Genomic DNA, 16,999 nt, shown 5'->3' with positions numbered 1-16,999 from the left:
ATTTATCCTACCTAAGCTGAATATTGTCAGAAATTCTGGAAACTTACAAGTCCGTAATACTGTAGCTGTGATATAAACAACACTTTATTTCTAATGGCCACAAACCAGTAATGCTGTCTCTCTTTCCTTTTTTGTTTCTTTTTTTCCCCTCCCACTTTTGTTTTAGATCCAAAATGGAAAAGGAAGAGTTACTTTAAGTACACCACTTTTGGAAGAGAAATTGAGAAAGACTATTTCCACCCTGGAAGGGTTTCATTTATATGTTGCTGTTACCACTGTAGAAACTGCAAGTGAGTACAGTATGGCTTGGCTGATACAGTCTGGAAGATTCACACTGATCTTTCTCTGGTGTGATCTGTTATGTGGGGAATCCGGTCTCACTGGATCCATCTTTGTTGTAGAGCTTGCTCATGATGTAGGGAATGAACTAGAAGAATCTTATATGGAAAGTGGCTGCTCAAGCTCCAAGTTGCAGATGACATTAGGTCACTTCAACTCTCTCCAATAGCTGAAAATTAAAACAAAATCTTTCAGAAGATTAGATATCCAAGGTATGCAGATCCATAGTTAGTGCCTCCATAGCAACACATACTGTTTAATATTAACAGGTGGTGAGATGAGAGAAGAGGAACTCAGCAGTGTGAAGTTTGTGAGATCTCCTTATGCTCTTGATCTGTCTAACACCAAAAAGTATTTTGTGCCTGGAGCCCCCTTCTCTGTTATGGTATGTACTGTTCTGACTGTATCTGTCTGCCTCCACAGCAATGCATTTACACCTGCCCTCTTTCCTTTTCTGATCCACTGTGAGTTCTGTAGGACTCAGACCTTCAAGAATAGGTGCAACACAGAGCTACTGTTTGTGTGTCTGGCTTGTCCCATTTCTGTATGCTCAGCACCTGAACAGCCAGAAGATGCTGGTTTTCTGCTCTAGAAGTCAAGGTGCACTGTTGCCCTACAAAGTTTTATAAAACATAGCAGTCTCTTCCTCTCTTCCATATCAAAAGATTGAAACAAGAATATTGTAATAAAATAATACCACATCAAATTAAAATTCTTAACAGTAAAATGGGGTATTATTGCCTTTTTAAATAAATACATTTAAGTTTATGTGGCTTGAAACTTCACTCCTTCAAGTTTTTCCAGAGTTTTCTAGAAAGAGTTAAAGTCAGAATATTACCTTATAATAGTTAATGACAAATATCTCTGGGACCTGCTTAGATTAAATAGATGCTAAATGAAAATCTGAGGCATTTTGTAATCTGTACTCAGGTTTTTACCTAAACTGAAGTCCAGACTGAGTCAATTGCTGTCCCCTTTTCTCAAAGCTCAAATTTTTGAATGCTGGTATGTACAGTTTTATGTTTTTTCTCAGTTCATAAAAATGATAGTTATAAATTAAAATTGCTTCTTGTTTGTGTGCATTTTTTAAACATAGGATTTCCTTTAAATAACAGAACGTTGTTTTTTTTTCAATAGGTAACTGCCACTTTGGTTGATGGTACTCCTGCTGCCTTCCTATTTATCACTGCCACTCTTACCTTGCCTGGAAAACCCCCAGTGAAGAAGACTGCCTCCTGTAATAGAGAGGGTCTGGTCTCCATTACTTTCAACATCCCCAAAGATGCTCAAGTGCTTGAAATAAAGGTAAAGAAAATGCAAACATCCATGTTTAAAAGTATCCCACTGAGAATTGCTCATATGACAATTATAAACAACTGTGAAGATGATCACTTTTCATTGAATTAGCACAGAGGGTGGAACATGATTCTACAAGACCTGTAGATCCTTGTCCAGATTGTGTGAGATTTGTTATACAGAGCAGAGGCCTGAGGGATGTCTCAAGTGAAGGACACTCTTGTAGTGTCATCAGAGGCTTGGGAGTACATGCATTGGTTATAGTGATGCGTTTTTGTGGTTTGGATGTGCATTTGCCTGGAATGAAGGACAGAAATGGGACTGTAAGGAATATCACCATACAAAGTGATAAAAAATTATGAGAAGAAAGTGAAGGAAAAGGTCCTGAGCAATGCAGAGATTCAACTACATCTGCCCACTCAGAGGGTTCAATTATGTCGACAATATAAAATGGTGAAAAAAATTTGTCTGAGTACAAAATCACTTTGTGATTTTTGACCCATTGATTCCCATTTAGAAAGAGCCAAGGGTGAACATACCAAATGCAAATACAGCAAGAGGCAAAATGGGGTAAGAGAATAAAGTAATTAAAATCCTGGGGTTTGATGCCATGTTCTGCTAACGAGGGCTCAGCAATTATTCCTCTCACTTCACAGCATTTTCCAAATAACCTGGCACAATATGAATTATTGGTGACACTATACACTGTCTCCTGTGGGACACTTTACTCACTCTGTCCTTTTCTTCCCTGACAGGTAAAGGCTGAAGAGGGTAAAGAAAGGTTAGAAACACCTGAAACCAACATCAGAGCTGAGAGATACCAGTCTGCTTCTCCAAACTACCTCAGCATCAGCATCCCACACACTGTTGTGGCACCTGGAGATACCTTACCCATCACCTTGAATGGTATTCATCAGCCTGGCAGAGGAAACATTGGCTATTTCTACTATATGGTAAACAGAATAGTATCATATCAGTAATTTCTTTCAGAAATTATCCAGCCTGGAACATTTACCTAGTCATTGATACAAGGGAAGACCAAGGGGGTCCAGCAAAGGGCAAGTGGGATGATTGGTGTTCTGGCACACCAAGACAGGCTGAGGGAACTGGCCTTGTTCCGTTGGGTGTAGAGCCTAAGAATGAGTTAATAGCAACCTTAAACTACTTGAAGAGAAATTAAGGCATAGTGGAGACAAGATGTCCTAGGTGGTGCCACACAATATAATGACGGACCAAGGTTAAAAATTATGGCCTGGAAGATTCATTTTGGAAAAATCTATGCACTAGTGATGAGTGCAATATTGGAAGAGGCTCCCCAGAGAGTTGAGAGATTTTCCAGCCTGAGAAAAATTCAACACTCAATAAAAGAAACCCTCGCCAGTCTCATCTAGTCTTATCCTGGTGATGTCTCATCTTAGAGCAAGCAGCTGGACTAGAGATCTCTATAGGTCCTTTCAGAAATTATCTCTATGATTCTGCTGGTTTTTATACATTTGCAGTTATTTTTAGGGCATGTAAAATGCAGAGTATTTATTTTGCTGAATGAGACAAAAGTGTTTGTGGGTACATGCCAGGAGTGAATCTGTTGAATGTAAAAATGTGTTTAATCACCTTCTCACTCTCTTTATCCTAATTTCCCTTGGCAGCCTAAATTTCACAGGATGATAAGTGCCAAGATATCAGTTCCCATTTATTGTTAAAAGGACTCTGATATATTGGAATAATAGTATCGCTAGGAGTTAAGTTTAGCTTTGGGGGCTTGTTTTCAATGGATGATGATGTATCACAGGGCTGGAATTGGTGCTGCCAGTCTTTGGGAAGGTGTAGTGCTGGGCAGGAAGGATATGTGGGAGGGATAGTGGCAGACACCAGTAAAATTATGCATCATAATGGCCTTTCTGGGACATAGTCACAGTATTTGATTTCAATTGTTTCTGCCTTGCAGGTTGTGGCAAAGGGACAAACTGAGCTTCTGGGAAGGGTCCCATCCTCAAACAAAGTAATAAACCTTAAAATCACTGAGAAGATGGTGCCTGCCTTTCGGTTTTTAGCCTACTACTTCATTGAGAACGAGGGCCAGCAAGAGATCATCGCTGATTCTGTCTGGGTGGATGTCATGGATATCTGTGAAGGAAAGGTGCTTTCAAAGCCCATGGCTTCTGTTGCATTCCAAAATTTTTTTAAATGGGGTAGTGGCAGAGCAAGTGCAGGCCTGGGATTATAAAGTGAGACATGTCATTTTTATTGAAAAGGAGTCATCAGGAGTCATGACAAAAGGTATAACTCGGAAAGGCTCTCAGGCTGTGCTTCAAAGAGATGAGAAATAGTTTCTTAGAGAAAAAAATCACCCCCTGTGAGTGTCTGTATTTCAGAAATCCACAAGAAAATGCTGATAGAGTTATTGAGGGGGAGGAATCTCTTTGTAACTTTCACTTTTTGTAGTGATGTGTGTTGCACGAAAGAAAGTGAAGCCATTTATTGGAGAAAAAATTATGAATTTGAAGTAATTTTTCAAGCTTTTAAATTTCTGTTAAAAGTAATTTTCTGAGTTTTGGTAGTATTTTATAAGCTTTTAAGAACAGTTTACATTAGAAAATGAAGTGTAGACAAAATGGGAGGCCCTCTAAGCCTTTCTTTCATCTTCCTTCTCCTCTTCCTCCTCCTCGCTTTCGGACCATAAGGTAAAATGAAAAAAAATGAAGGCACAGGAATTTCTACCAATAGCATGAAACCCAATTGCTGAAAATTGTCAGCTGTCTAAAATTATTTTTTCTACTGAAAATGTTTGTTTTGGAAAAAGAATATGGTAGTCCATCCATTGGGGGAAAAGAAGTTTTCAAGAAAAAATCATCTCTCTCCAACAGACAAACCAATCCTTCATTTATACAAGGACAAAATTCAGTAACATTCACAGGACTTTATAGTAATAATTCCCTATTATTTCATAATCACCATGGCTACTTCCTCTTTAAATCACAGAAGTGTGTACATCACAACCAGATCTGTGTTTGCTCACATATGCTAAAAATTTCAAGTGAGTGATAGAAAGCAGGAAATATTATTACTGACTGGTTTAATTTGGTTAATTTTGTACATTACCATTTAATGACAAAGACATTAACTCATGTGTTTCGTGGCAATTTTTTTTCCACTGGAAAATAACAAAATTATATTGAAGACCCCAGTTCCACAAACCCCTAACACAAACTTTTCATTTCCCTTCGTCCTTAAGTGTCATTGAAAGCCAACATCCAAAATTATGCAGGACACATCTTTCAGCTTCCCATGATTTCCTTCAGTGTAGAATATCTGCACCTAAATGTTCCAAACACAGGCTCCCAGGCAGAAATTCCACAAAACAGGAACATCTCTCAGCTTCTGACTGCTGACAATCACAGATGACAGTATTCCTGGCCTAAAGAAACTTCACTATAATATAAAAATATTATATTTTTGTTTCAATCTTTTCTATTTAGATTAAAGTGAGAACAGAACATGACACATACGAGCCAGCAGACCAGGTCAATTTACAGATTGAAACGGACCATGCAGGAAAAGTTGCCTTAGCTGTGGTTGATAAGGCAGTTTTTATTCTGAATAAGAAAAATAAGCTTACAGCCAAAAAGGTAAGATATTTGTAACAAAATATCACATCTACTAGTCAAGCAAATTTTCCCATGACTAATGAGAGGATCAAAATATAATTAATGGCTATTAATTGCCTAGACAACATTTTGCTAAATTTGAAAATGTCCTTTCTTTTGTAATTTAGGATCTATTTAAAATGAATTGTATGTTTAAGATGAGTGGTATATTTAAGATGGGGATTTCCATCCTATGGCAAACAGTTTTGTAAATTTAAAAAAGCATGGCTTGAAAGCACTCCCTAACTAAAACATCCCTCATCTTTATTCTGCTTCTAAATGCAGCTTGCACCACCAGTTTCTCTTGTTTCTGTGCATCAAAGGCTACAAGAATTGTTCTGATATATGAATAAAACCTTTACAAGCATGTACAGTCCATCTGTGCCATTTTATTTGGCAGGTATTTAATGCTATGAATTCGTATGATCTCGGCTGTTCTGTGGGTGGTGGCGCAAACAGCATTCAAGTTTTTACTGATGTTGGTCTGGCTTTTCTATCAGGCACGATTCAATCCAGCATTCGGGAAGGTACGTGCAACCTGCCCTTCAGAAATTTGTGTGAGACCACCATAGATCTGGGGAGACTGATTGCTTAAAAAATCAGAAACATTTTTACTCTTATGATGTAAAATCTCCTTTGCCTTTGGATTTTTCTACTGCTCTTCCACCAGATGCTGACAGCTCAGATATCTCAGATGGTGGGTGCAGGTCCTTTGGTGACCACCTCAGCTGGGCAGGCAGCAGTTGGCTAGGGTGGAGGATTTGTGGGACTCTCCCTCAAATTGTGGGTCTTCTGTCAATGAGATGGGTCCTAAGAGAGATCTTCATGAATGATGTGATTGATCAGGCTGTTCTTGTCATATCATCGTGACCAAGCACTTCTGTTCTACCTTCCCAGGATATAAATGCCTCCAGGGCACCAAAAGGCAGAAGAGATCTTTGGATTTTCAGAAAAAAATGTCAGGAATTGGTATGTCTGCTGCTCTGGGTGGCCTGAAAATCTTAGCAGGGGGAGGCAAAGGGATGTGTCTGGGATCTAGGGGGCACAAAGTGATGGCACAGTGAAGGATGCCAAGATACTCTTAGTTCCAGCTCTTGCATTACGTGACATAACTTAGCACAAATATGTGTACTATGCTGCATGATGCATCATTCATCAGCACAGCTCAAAAAACAAAACCAAATAATGTCTATAAATGGAAACTAGTTCGCCTCTTTATAATCCCAAATGCAAAGCAGTTCTAGTAGATAATATGTCATGTCATCAGTCACGACTTTGAGGTTTTCAAAATCATTTGTATGGTCGAAAGATGTTTTATAAATCCTGTTTCTTCTTGACATTCAGCTTTGAAGCTGTGCCAACTTCGGTACTTTGTGCTTCAATTAAGAGAAGAGTTAGTATAGCATTTGGTATAAAATGTCAATTTGTGCAAAATTTTTTTTTCTCATTTTCTTGACAGAAGACATGAAGGGTTGGAGTCGGATTCTTCCTTTCTTTTGAAATCAGACTCTATTCAAGAAAGAGAACATTGATATTGCTATTTCCATTAAGAATTCCAGCCTGCAAAGAGGATTTAACTTTTAATTCAGTCTGACTGGGAAGAGAGGGCTTAGAACAGAATGTCTAAGATGCCATAGAGCCTATGCTTTCCTCCTGTGTTTGTGGACTGTGTTTAGGACAGACTGTTTTCAGGGTCCCAGGCTGAAGCTTGGCTGTTGCAATAGAAATTGATGTTAATGGCAAAGAATGACATGATTGAGCACAATGAACACCTTTACACTAATTTCTTCTTACACAGCACTAATTCTGGGCTTTAATTCTATTGCAGCCAGCAGATACCAAAACACTGCTCTACTAAAATGCTGCCAAGATGGAATGAAATTAAATCCCATGAGGTTTTCTTGTGCAAAAAGGCTGGCAAAGGTGTCTGGCTCCCGGGAGTGCAGGGCCGCGTTCCAGGAGTGCTGTGAGAAAGCCACAGCCCTCAGGAAGCAGGCGAAGCAGAGGAACAGAGTGGGCTTGGCACGACGTAAGGAGCAGTGGCACACAGCTCTGCCACTTTCACCCATCTTGTGGTGGCTGGGGAGGGTCAAGGGGCATTTTAGTGCTGTGGGGCTGGGGAGGAGGTTTTCACATCAGCATTTCAGAGAGCCCGGGTACAGTGCAGCAGCCACGCAGCATTGTGTCTTCACACCTCTGCACTGGGGAGGTGGGAGTGGAACGGGATAACTTCTTGGGGTCAGAATAGGCAGGAGTCACTTCGGCCACTGCCGGCCCCTCCAGTCTTACAAAGGAACTGATGGCCCCTGCCCACACCCCAGAGAGGCCACGGACAGCAGAGCAGGGGAGGGGGGTGGATGTCTGCATTTAGGGCTCTAAGTGGTCTCAGATTTCAGCTCCTTAATAGTGGTACTACTATTATGTTACCAAAAAGAAAATTACTTTCCCTCTAAAATGATCTCATTCTGAGTGTAATTTCTGCTACCATTTTGCACAGATTTCCTCTGTCTGTCACAAGTATGGGACACTGGGAACATATTTGCTAGCCTTACTACAGGGGTCTGATTTCTCATTTGGTAGCATATGGTATTAAAAATGGGAAGAGGAACTCTTTGTTCAGGGACAAGCTATGGTCATTGCTTCTCTTTTTCCAAGATTTTTGTTTCATTCACAAGATGAAACACAGATGAAATCTTTTCATTCAGAGCATTTTTTGTGCTTTTACAAGCTGACTCTCTGCAAGACAGTGTAAGGTCAGCAGCTGAAGACTTCCAAAAAGAAACCTCGCTCCTGTTTTGCAGAATACAGTGACCAGGAAGAATTGTTTGATGAAACCTCTGTCAGCTTGCGCTCTTATTTTCCTGAGAGCTGGTGGTGGAGTTTTGAAGAAGTGGAAAGCCCTGGAAAGCACAGGTACTGTGTTCCCTGACTAACTGAATATGTTTAAATTTGTACTCTCAAATGTATATAAATATCAGCTTTATGTAGTATCTGATGCAGAGGACCTTGGAATATTGCAAGTACTTTGTCTCTACAATTGAGGGAATGTTTTTCTCTTTAAATACTCAAACTTCATCAAATTATGATGTTTACACTTTATACATGCCTTCTAATACATTTTTTTTTATGGTTTTAGTGTAAAAAACTTTGCTCCTGACTCTATAACTACCTGGGAAGTTCAAGCAATAAGTATATCTCCTGAAAAAGGTATAAGTATTGGGTATTTTTTGTTTGTTTCTTTATATGAAGATGAGTAGACAATGTGTAATTTTTAAAAGAGAGATACAATATTACGTTGACAGAATAAAACAGTTTGTATGGAAAAAAATGCAGTGTTTTGATCGTAATAGCTACTTCTCTCTTTTATTCCATGTTAAAGCCCAACTAGAAGTTAAGGTATAGATTTATATTTATAGAAACAGAGAGTAGGGGCTCAAGGATGATGGGTCATACAATCAAAACTGTCTTTCATTCTTTCCACTCTTTAAACCACCTGATTTTACCTTCCACATGGTCAGGAAGCCACATGAGAGGTAGCAGTAGTAACATCACTTTTCTTTGAATAATTCTGGGACCAGGCTCTGGCCATCTCAAAGCATGAATGTCTGTGGCCTCTAAGGCAGAAAAGAACACCAAGAACCTAGCAAAGGACCAGCCAGAGAACCCAGGTTCTCAGGTGCTGCCTTTTGGGAGCTCCTAAGAGTTGATGAGGACTACACAGGATAGACAAAGGGTCTATATTGTACTGCCTGCTCCCCTTTGAAAGGGGAGGAAAACTGGGCCACATTTCACTCACAAAACATACAAACCCTTCTGCCAAGTTTTAGCTATCAAAAACCATGGAAATGACTCCAGGGGGCAAACTACAGGTAGGTCTCTAGTGCAAAAGAGTTTAAATGAGTTCTGAGTATGCCTGTTTTCTTCTCCTGCTTGTGACCTCAGGAGAGCCCAGGCACTGAATTTAGATTCGACGTTTAACTTCCTATCAGCCGATGTTATGTGTGCCATTCTCAATTCTAGCTGATTTTCTTTTTCTCACCCCAGGGTTCTGTGTGGCTGACCCCCACAGCTTTGCAGTTTTCAAAGACTTTTTTGTGTCCCTGAGATTACCGTACTCGGTCAGACGACATGAGCAGCTGGAAATAAAAGCAGTGGTTTACAACTACCTGCCCAACGATCTCCAGGTATTGTTATCAACAGCTGCTGCACCTTGCATGCCAAGTTAGCTAGATCTATAGTTCTGTAATAATTTAATGGGGATGTCCTGGCTGCCCTTCAGTGTCTCCCTACAGCCCAGACATAATGCTCCTACCTTGAGCTCTTTCCCAGGCACAGGATCCAGTTCTATTTGGAAACCAAACTTACCATATAAAGCAGATTTTATTCACCATGTTACATAGCCATATCCTTTGGTTTTGGGTACTTCTTCCCCTTCACTGAAGTAATCTGTTCTCTTTTTGCTGCCTGCTGATCTGGGCAATACCCAGCTGCTGGCACTGACACTTGCTGACACTTCACAAGGTACACAAGGCAGAGAGGTAAATGAGTATGAGTGCACCATCCAATGATGGCCACAAAACTCATTGAGCATACAACACAGAGCCACTTTTTCTCTTCATGTGACTCCTATGCAGTCCTGCATACAGCCACAGTTGTCACTGGGCTAGAGGCCTCCATCATCCTAAAGTTGATACTCTTTTTTTTTTTCCCACTTCTTCCCATCTCCCAAGCAGCTGTTCAACCAGCATCCTCTGAGTTGCATTGAATTGTGTAGAACTGGGATGTATAAAAATGCACTATCCTTCTTACTTCACTGTGGTTCAGGGATAGGCAAAAACTCTGTTTCAAGTTCAGTGTAATGAAGAAATGTTGGCTGATTTACCTTCAGAGCCCTAATCAATATAGCTGCATATTAACAGACCATGGGGTCACAGAACAATTTACATTGGAAGGGGCATCCAGAGGTATTTTCCCTGTGCACCAGGACTGCTCCTGGGCATTGCCTTGTCCCCACAGGTGACAGTGAAGATGGAGGCAGTGAAGGGGCTGTGCACCGCGGAGACGACGGCGAAGGCCGTGCAGCTGCCACTGCTGGCCAAGGGGAACTCAGCAACACCAGCCTTCTTCTCCGTTGTCCCTCTGACTGTGGGAGAAATCCCAATCACCATTATTGCCTTCGACCGGGATTCTGGGCACAGTGATAGCATCAGGAAGAATCTCAATGTGGTGGTATGTATTCTGTAGTATGTATGCCCTAATTGAGGGCAGGCACTTCACAAATTGTCCTCAAATATGACATTCACTATGTGTGGAGTTCTCGTGGAGCGAGTGAAATGGTGCAAACACAAGGCTGGAAGCAATTCAGGAAATCTATTTTTCAGCAAGGACTGAGAGGAAAAAATTAAGCCTCTTGTCTATTGTATATAGAAAGGTTTGTTCTCTATGGCAAAAAACATCCTTTACCCATGATACAGCAACAAATTCTTCAGCAGGTGCATGTCTTAGAATCCTTAACTTCTCCCTGCTTCATCAACATGTATGAAAATTCTTTTTTTCTTGTGAAGCCAAGATTGAAGATGTCCATCTAGCAAACTTTTAAGAAGGAAATGCTCTCTGCTAGTAAGAAAGTTAAACCCTATTTTATCCCTTCTCGTCAGTGGATCAATCTTCAATCTTAACAATTGCATAGGTAAAAACATATGCTAAACATGCCAACAGAGATGCTGTATTGATTATTTAATACCTTATCTCTCTTTCAAAATTATAAAAAGGAGGAGCCTTTTAGAAAAAATTACTTTTCAAGTGCCAACACAGACTCATTACAATACCTAAGTCATCCATGGAGGGCTTTTTTCCATCCACACAAAAAGTGCAAAATACAAATCCTTGCACCCCTGGTGCCAAGTATTACCATGTAGGTAAGGATAAGGCACAGGAAGCTGGGAACCTGCTGTTGTTAAAGGCTATAAATTTTGTAGATATTGACACAATCTCAGTGTTCAGTGTTACCCCGAAACACTAGAAGTAGATATAAAAATATGTTTATTAAAACTGAAACTGTAGAAAGAGGGATGTGAGGAATCAGAAGGAAAGCATATTTAAGACTTACACCCAATATGTACTCAGAAATTCATGGATTTCATACATGAGAGGTTTACTTAAATGAGTCCCTCTGTGCGCTTGACTTGATGGGTCACAAAGCTGAGAATAAACTTTGAAGTTTAATTCTTGGGAGTTGGTTTTTGTTACAGGAATTTCATCCAGGGAAACATCTCAATAGTAACACAAAAAATTCAGCAAAGTTTATTAATATTTCAGTTGGGAAACTGAAATTCTGATTTAAAGGTTGAGTTTTACCTAGAGAGAAATCTCCCTTCAAAAACCACTTATTTGTGCCACCTGCTGGCCTAGTGCTTGGGTGGAGCTCACAGGTTTCTTGCAGCTTAATTTCAGGTGTGAGTGCTTGCAAGCCTATTGACTTTTCTTTCTTTAACTGTGCAGGCTGAAGGTGTTTTACAGAGAGAAGAAGAGACCATTTGCATTAACAGTAACTGTAAGTTACCCAAAAGGATTACATACAGATGAGGTTTGGAGTAAGACTGAACAGTGAATTTATTAAATACTCCTTAATGCACAGATGTTCCTTTAGTTAACCAGAACTTGTCAGAAATCTCTCCATCCAAAAGACTTGTGAAAGAAAAAAAACCCAAGAATTCTAAATTTTTAGAATTGATTTATTTTTCTTTTGTTTTTAAAGGTATCATTCTTTATATATTAACAAGGTATCTATTTAATTCACTAATGGGTCTTAAAAGGTATTAAAAACAAGGTTTTTTTCAAGTGCAAAATATTGCTAAAGATTGAAAATTAAATTACTAGAAGAAAGATAAGTATGTTTTTTCTAAAATTACAGTATGTTGTTTATTTTTTAAAAGTCTGGATGCAGATATCTATTTATTATTTATTTACAGTGAAGTCCCATACAGTGGACCTGAACAGACCATCTAATATGGTACCGGGTTCTGATAGCCACGTGTTAGTTAGCCTGAAAGGTAAATGTAATTTTTTGTTAACAACTTCTCCATAGGTGACAAGGGGCAGGCCCCTCTGTGCTGCTCATTCCTGCATGGCAAGTCTCCATTCTCTCCTGGTTTTTCTGTTATGACTCAAATGGTCTGTGCTACATGACCAGGTCATAAAACAAAACATCCCCAGGGTTGAGCCAGTACCTCTTCCTCTTTCTAATTACTCCTCCTTACTGATAGTGAATGAAACAGCTTTATGAGATCCATCCTTCCTCACTGTGCTCGGACTAACATTATGGGAAAGACAGACATGAAGGGAAGAGTTCATCTTCTCTAATAACTTCATGCAGGGCTATAGAAATCTGCTTTGGATTCCAGAAAGAAGGATGCCAGACTCTGATGCATAGGTTCTGAAGAGTTCTGTATTTCCAAAGAGGAGATATGTTCATATATTCATTCAATCAAATAGAGTTGTATGCATATATATATACATATACTCTCATGCATACATATTTTAAAACATCTATAAGCAAGTATTTGTAGTAGTGATAAATACTCCCCCCTGCCCTGCACTGAAATGTAAAATAATGTTTTTGTAACACAAAGGATATTGGCTTCAATTTCAAATCCCTGTTCTAAAATAAAGGGATCATTGAATTCATAAAGTTATAAAATTGCAGAGAGAAAAAAAAAGCACATAAACTGTTTGTCATGATTAATGCACAATCTTTTTATCCCTCTGTGGGAGGATCAGGGCTGGTTTGACAAGACTTTTCCAGCCCAAACCTGATAGACAAGTCTTTCCCCCTTCCATTTCTCCCCTCCCTCCAGTAGCCTGAGGACTCATTCCCCTTCATATTCCTTCACTGTGCCAGCCTCCTTTCTCCAGCTTTCCTGGGGCCTGGCACCTCATCCTTGCCCTTCTTCAAAGAGCTTTATGAAGTCTCAGGTAGCTAAGAACAGTGCTGAGCAGTGAGGAGTGTTGGGCCACGGTGGAATAGTTAGGATCACCTTTCTTCATACTACAGCAATCCGTTTTAAATAAGATACGTACTACAGCTTGCGTTTTTTGCAACAGGGAACATTATGGATCAGTCTGTTGAAAACTGTCTGAGTCTCAATGGAGTTGAGAGGCTGATTCAGGTGCCCAAGGGCTGTGCAGAGCAAACAATGGTGAAAATGGCCCCTGCAGTCTATGCCATTGAGTACCTGGATGCCAGCGAGCAGTGGGTGAAGTTTAACCCCGAACGGAAGCAGGAAGCCATCAGTATGATTGAAAAAGGTAGGCAGGAAAAAACAAAACAAGGCAAACCAACCAGAGGCCAAAGGATGGGATCCTTGTTATCTGTTTGCGCTGCACGCTGGCTGCAGCTGCCTCCTGAAGGAGTGGCCACTGTCTTACCACAGCCTCACAGAAATGCCCCTGGCAGTCTGCAGACAGACATGAGGGACAGAACATGTGAGGAGGGCTTAGGACACTAATTACCAGCATCTGGCACTGGATGGTATTGACACTGACAGTCCATTCTCTCTCTTGCCTAATTTAGAAGTAGAAAGTAAAATCTGAGCTGATCAATGAAAATTCTTTTCAGACTAAATGGACAGCAAAGGCCAGTTATTCATTGCCTCCAAATGTTCAAAATCAACCAAGATAAATCACATCCTAAAAATGCTTATTCTCCCCATGGTTCACAGATGCTGCTTAGGATAGCCAGCTGGGATGTAGACATCTCTGTCTGTGGCTGTCAAGAGGAGTATAACAAAGGAAATTCCCAGTGCTAATCACGATATTGACACCTTCCTTTGCCCACCCCTGTATTCATCACTGCACAAGCTTGAAGGACTTGGGCCAAGCCAGGTATGGAGCTTCCTTAGGGAGAGGACACCTGCAAGTCTCCTTCTGGAAGACTCCACTCCAAGATGTGATCCAAAGCTGGTATTAAACATACAGCAAAGTCAGGACCACAGTATGTGGAAATTTTCCAGCTCACATGAATTAAGAGAGGGAATTGTTAGTATTGGAGCAGGTACAGCTGATCTTTCAGTGATGTGCTTATGGCACAAGGCAATATCATGTACTTGTCACTGTGATCTTCAGATATGACAAACACATTTCATCAATGATAAGCAAGTGTATAAATAGAGATTAAAAACATGCTAGCAGTTGCTGCATGGAGATCTTTGCCTATTTATCAAGCCTGGCAAAAGTGACATGAGATCCTGCTAATAAGTATTTTGTATTATCAGCATCATTTAGTGCCTACATTATGCTTTTATTTATTCTTATTGAAGTTCATCAGGGTAAAAAAGTTCATCAGTTGTGTGGCTATGATACAAACTTGGTCAAAAGAATAGCAGTCAAGATCTGAAGCCACAAGTTGTGATTTTTCTAAGACTGTGTCTGACCCAATAGAAGATGTTTTGTATACTTTTTGATTCAGTGCACCATAAAATCAACAGCTTGAAAAGTTGTCAATAATGGAAAATAATTTCCCAGTATTCATTACACATACAGTGTTTTGTAACCATAGGTATCTGCAGTTTTCAGGTTATTTTCCTGGCTCAATTAAGTCAAACAAGACAGAGGACCTTCTAAGCCTAGTGATTTTTCTGTGTCAAATTCTCCTGACCCAGTCATTTGCTCCTTAATGCCCCAGTGAACACCTCCATGAACTCTTCCACCAGTCAATACAAAACATGTCCATTATAATACAAGTGATGTAGGAAAATGCCCAATAAATATGGCTGTTCTCTGAACAGTTACATGCTCTCCTGTTCGTGCAGGTTACACTAGGCTGCTTGAGTTTCAGAAGGAGGATGGGTCCTATGGAGCATTTAAAACAACCCCCAGCAGTGTATGGTAAGTGATTTTCTTTTGCTGGGCTTTCATTTTTGGGGTTTTATTTTTGTTTATTTGCTTGGGATTTTTTTTCAAATTATCTCTATTATCATTTGATGAATCAGAAGTTTTTCTTTGGTGATGAATTTTGAAAATCTGGTTGTTGCCTATGTACTTTTGCCATGAATAATCATCCGCCAAATTCTCTGAGCGTATTCAGTCCTTGGTGAAAGAGATTTATACTGAGCCCACTGAATATTTTGCATTTGCTACAGGGTAGAAATATTCAATCTGATGGTGAACAACAACTCACTATGTTGCAGTGAGTGCACTGTATTGAGTATGAGTCTGTGCATAAAATTAGTTTGTTTTTCTTCCTGTCAATATAGTCCACTATAAATATCTGTCAGCACAAGTTTGGAAAATTTTCTTTTGTGCAGGTTAACTGCGTTCATTGTTAAAGTGCTCACAAGGAGCAGAGAATACTTCGGTATACAAGACAGTCACATAAGCAACTCGATTTCCTACTTGGTTAATCAACAGCAGGCAGATGGTTCATTCCATGACCACCACCCTGTAATGGACAGGAAAATGCAGGTAGGTCATCCATAGTTAGAATAATTTGTTGTGCATTTAGGGCTGTTAGGGATTGAAAGGAACGCTGTGAGTTGTTAAATAACAAGAAATGTGTCTAAAGAGAATAAATCTGTAATGTAAGTACAAAATTCAAGATCAATTCGTTAAGATGTCTGTTATGTCAGATGCATAGCTAGCACTTCACCACCTTAACTTTTTATACAGTCTTAGATACGTTTTTCAACTATGCCTATGGGGCACTTGAAAAAATTATTTTGGGGGGGTCATATGTTTGGTAAAAATGTAAGCCTTTTATTGCTTAAGGCAATAGAGTATAGAATTGTAACTTTGTCTTGAAGGGGCATCCAGAGCTCATCTAGTCCAAATGATGCTCAGAACAGTTCTAGTTAGATCAGACTCCACATCCAGCTGTGTCTCAAGTATGTCCCAGTCTTTCTGGGTAACCTGAGTTTTGGGGTTTTTTGACCGGTGTTCAAGCTGAGATTATCTTCTCTCTTCCGTATACTTCAAGAGCTTTCAGGGAAAGAAAGTTAATGAGACCGCAGTGCTTACTTTATCAAGAAGAGGGATAAGAAATGAGCCAGTACTGGTGTATAAATACCTTTACAGAAGTGTTCTGTCTGCAAGGTAGAGGGCTCTTTAGTGTGTAGAGAGTAGTACAGAAATGAAAACAGCCCCACCCTCCTAACGACTAAAAATTGAAACTATGAATGTCTCAATGAGAAATTATAGATTTTTAGCTGTAAGATAAATAACTAAATATTTGATTATCAGCTGGTTCCACGTGGTGAGTTCCTGATCTCTGACATGCTCAATGCAACTTTTAATGCTGCCACCATAGGAGTTTTACTTTAGATGGACACATATTATTGAAAAAAAATTAAGGCAACAGCTACATGGTACATGGTCAGAGGGTCTGCAGAGAAGATCCTTGACTTTATAGAAAGTAGTTTTCTAGATTTAATCATAAACATATGCATGCACGTTTAACTTTTCGTATTTCGTTTTTCAGGGTGGCATTGGGTCAGCAGAAGAGGATTTGGCTATGACAGCCTTTGTAACCATAGCATTGCAACAGACCCTACGTGTCTTCCCATCACCTGATGTGGTAGGAAGCCTGGCTCTTTAAGTCTGTAGTCTATTGCACTATGGCGTATCCACCCTACCATCCCTTGGAGAACTGCAAATGGGGTTTAAAATCTGCTTGCACCTGTGGTGGATAGGAAAAGATGTTGTGGCCCATTATACAACAAGGGGTT

General features: G+C 39.9%; 1 protein-coding gene across 1 annotated transcript in view; it reads left to right on the top strand.

Annotated features, from left to right (window-relative positions):
- The window catches only part of LOC118689901 (complement C4-like), a 51,676-nt gene that overhangs the window by 19,963 nt on the left and 14,714 nt on the right, over positions 1-16,999 (top strand). Inside the window, exons 11-29 of the mRNA XM_036388372.1 lie at positions 167-290; positions 609-724; positions 1,477-1,644; positions 2,391-2,588; positions 3,581-3,772; positions 5,112-5,261; positions 5,680-5,806; positions 6,177-6,248; positions 7,108-7,308; positions 8,081-8,192; positions 8,416-8,486; positions 9,324-9,463; positions 10,296-10,508; positions 11,781-11,832; positions 12,251-12,331; positions 13,383-13,586; positions 15,089-15,164; positions 15,584-15,740; positions 16,753-16,848. Of these exons, the coding sequence (XP_036244265.1) occupies positions 167-290; positions 609-724; positions 1,477-1,644; positions 2,391-2,588; positions 3,581-3,772; positions 5,112-5,261; positions 5,680-5,806; positions 6,177-6,248; positions 7,108-7,308; positions 8,081-8,192; positions 8,416-8,486; positions 9,324-9,463; positions 10,296-10,508; positions 11,781-11,832; positions 12,251-12,331; positions 13,383-13,586; positions 15,089-15,164; positions 15,584-15,740; positions 16,753-16,848 (2,550 nt within the window). The remainder of the gene's footprint in view (positions 1-166; positions 291-608; positions 725-1,476; positions 1,645-2,390; positions 2,589-3,580; positions 3,773-5,111; positions 5,262-5,679; positions 5,807-6,176; positions 6,249-7,107; positions 7,309-8,080; positions 8,193-8,415; positions 8,487-9,323; positions 9,464-10,295; positions 10,509-11,780; positions 11,833-12,250; positions 12,332-13,382; positions 13,587-15,088; positions 15,165-15,583; positions 15,741-16,752; positions 16,849-16,999) is intronic.

Source organism: Molothrus ater, chromosome 2 (genome assembly GCF_012460135.2).
Source record: "Molothrus ater isolate BHLD 08-10-18 breed brown headed cowbird chromosome 2, BPBGC_Mater_1.1, whole genome shotgun sequence".
Classification (NCBI taxonomy): domain Eukaryota; kingdom Metazoa; phylum Chordata; class Aves; order Passeriformes; family Icteridae; genus Molothrus; species Molothrus ater.
The sequence above is the reverse complement of the archived record's forward strand: the minus strand, read 5'-3'. Positions and strand labels throughout refer to the sequence as shown.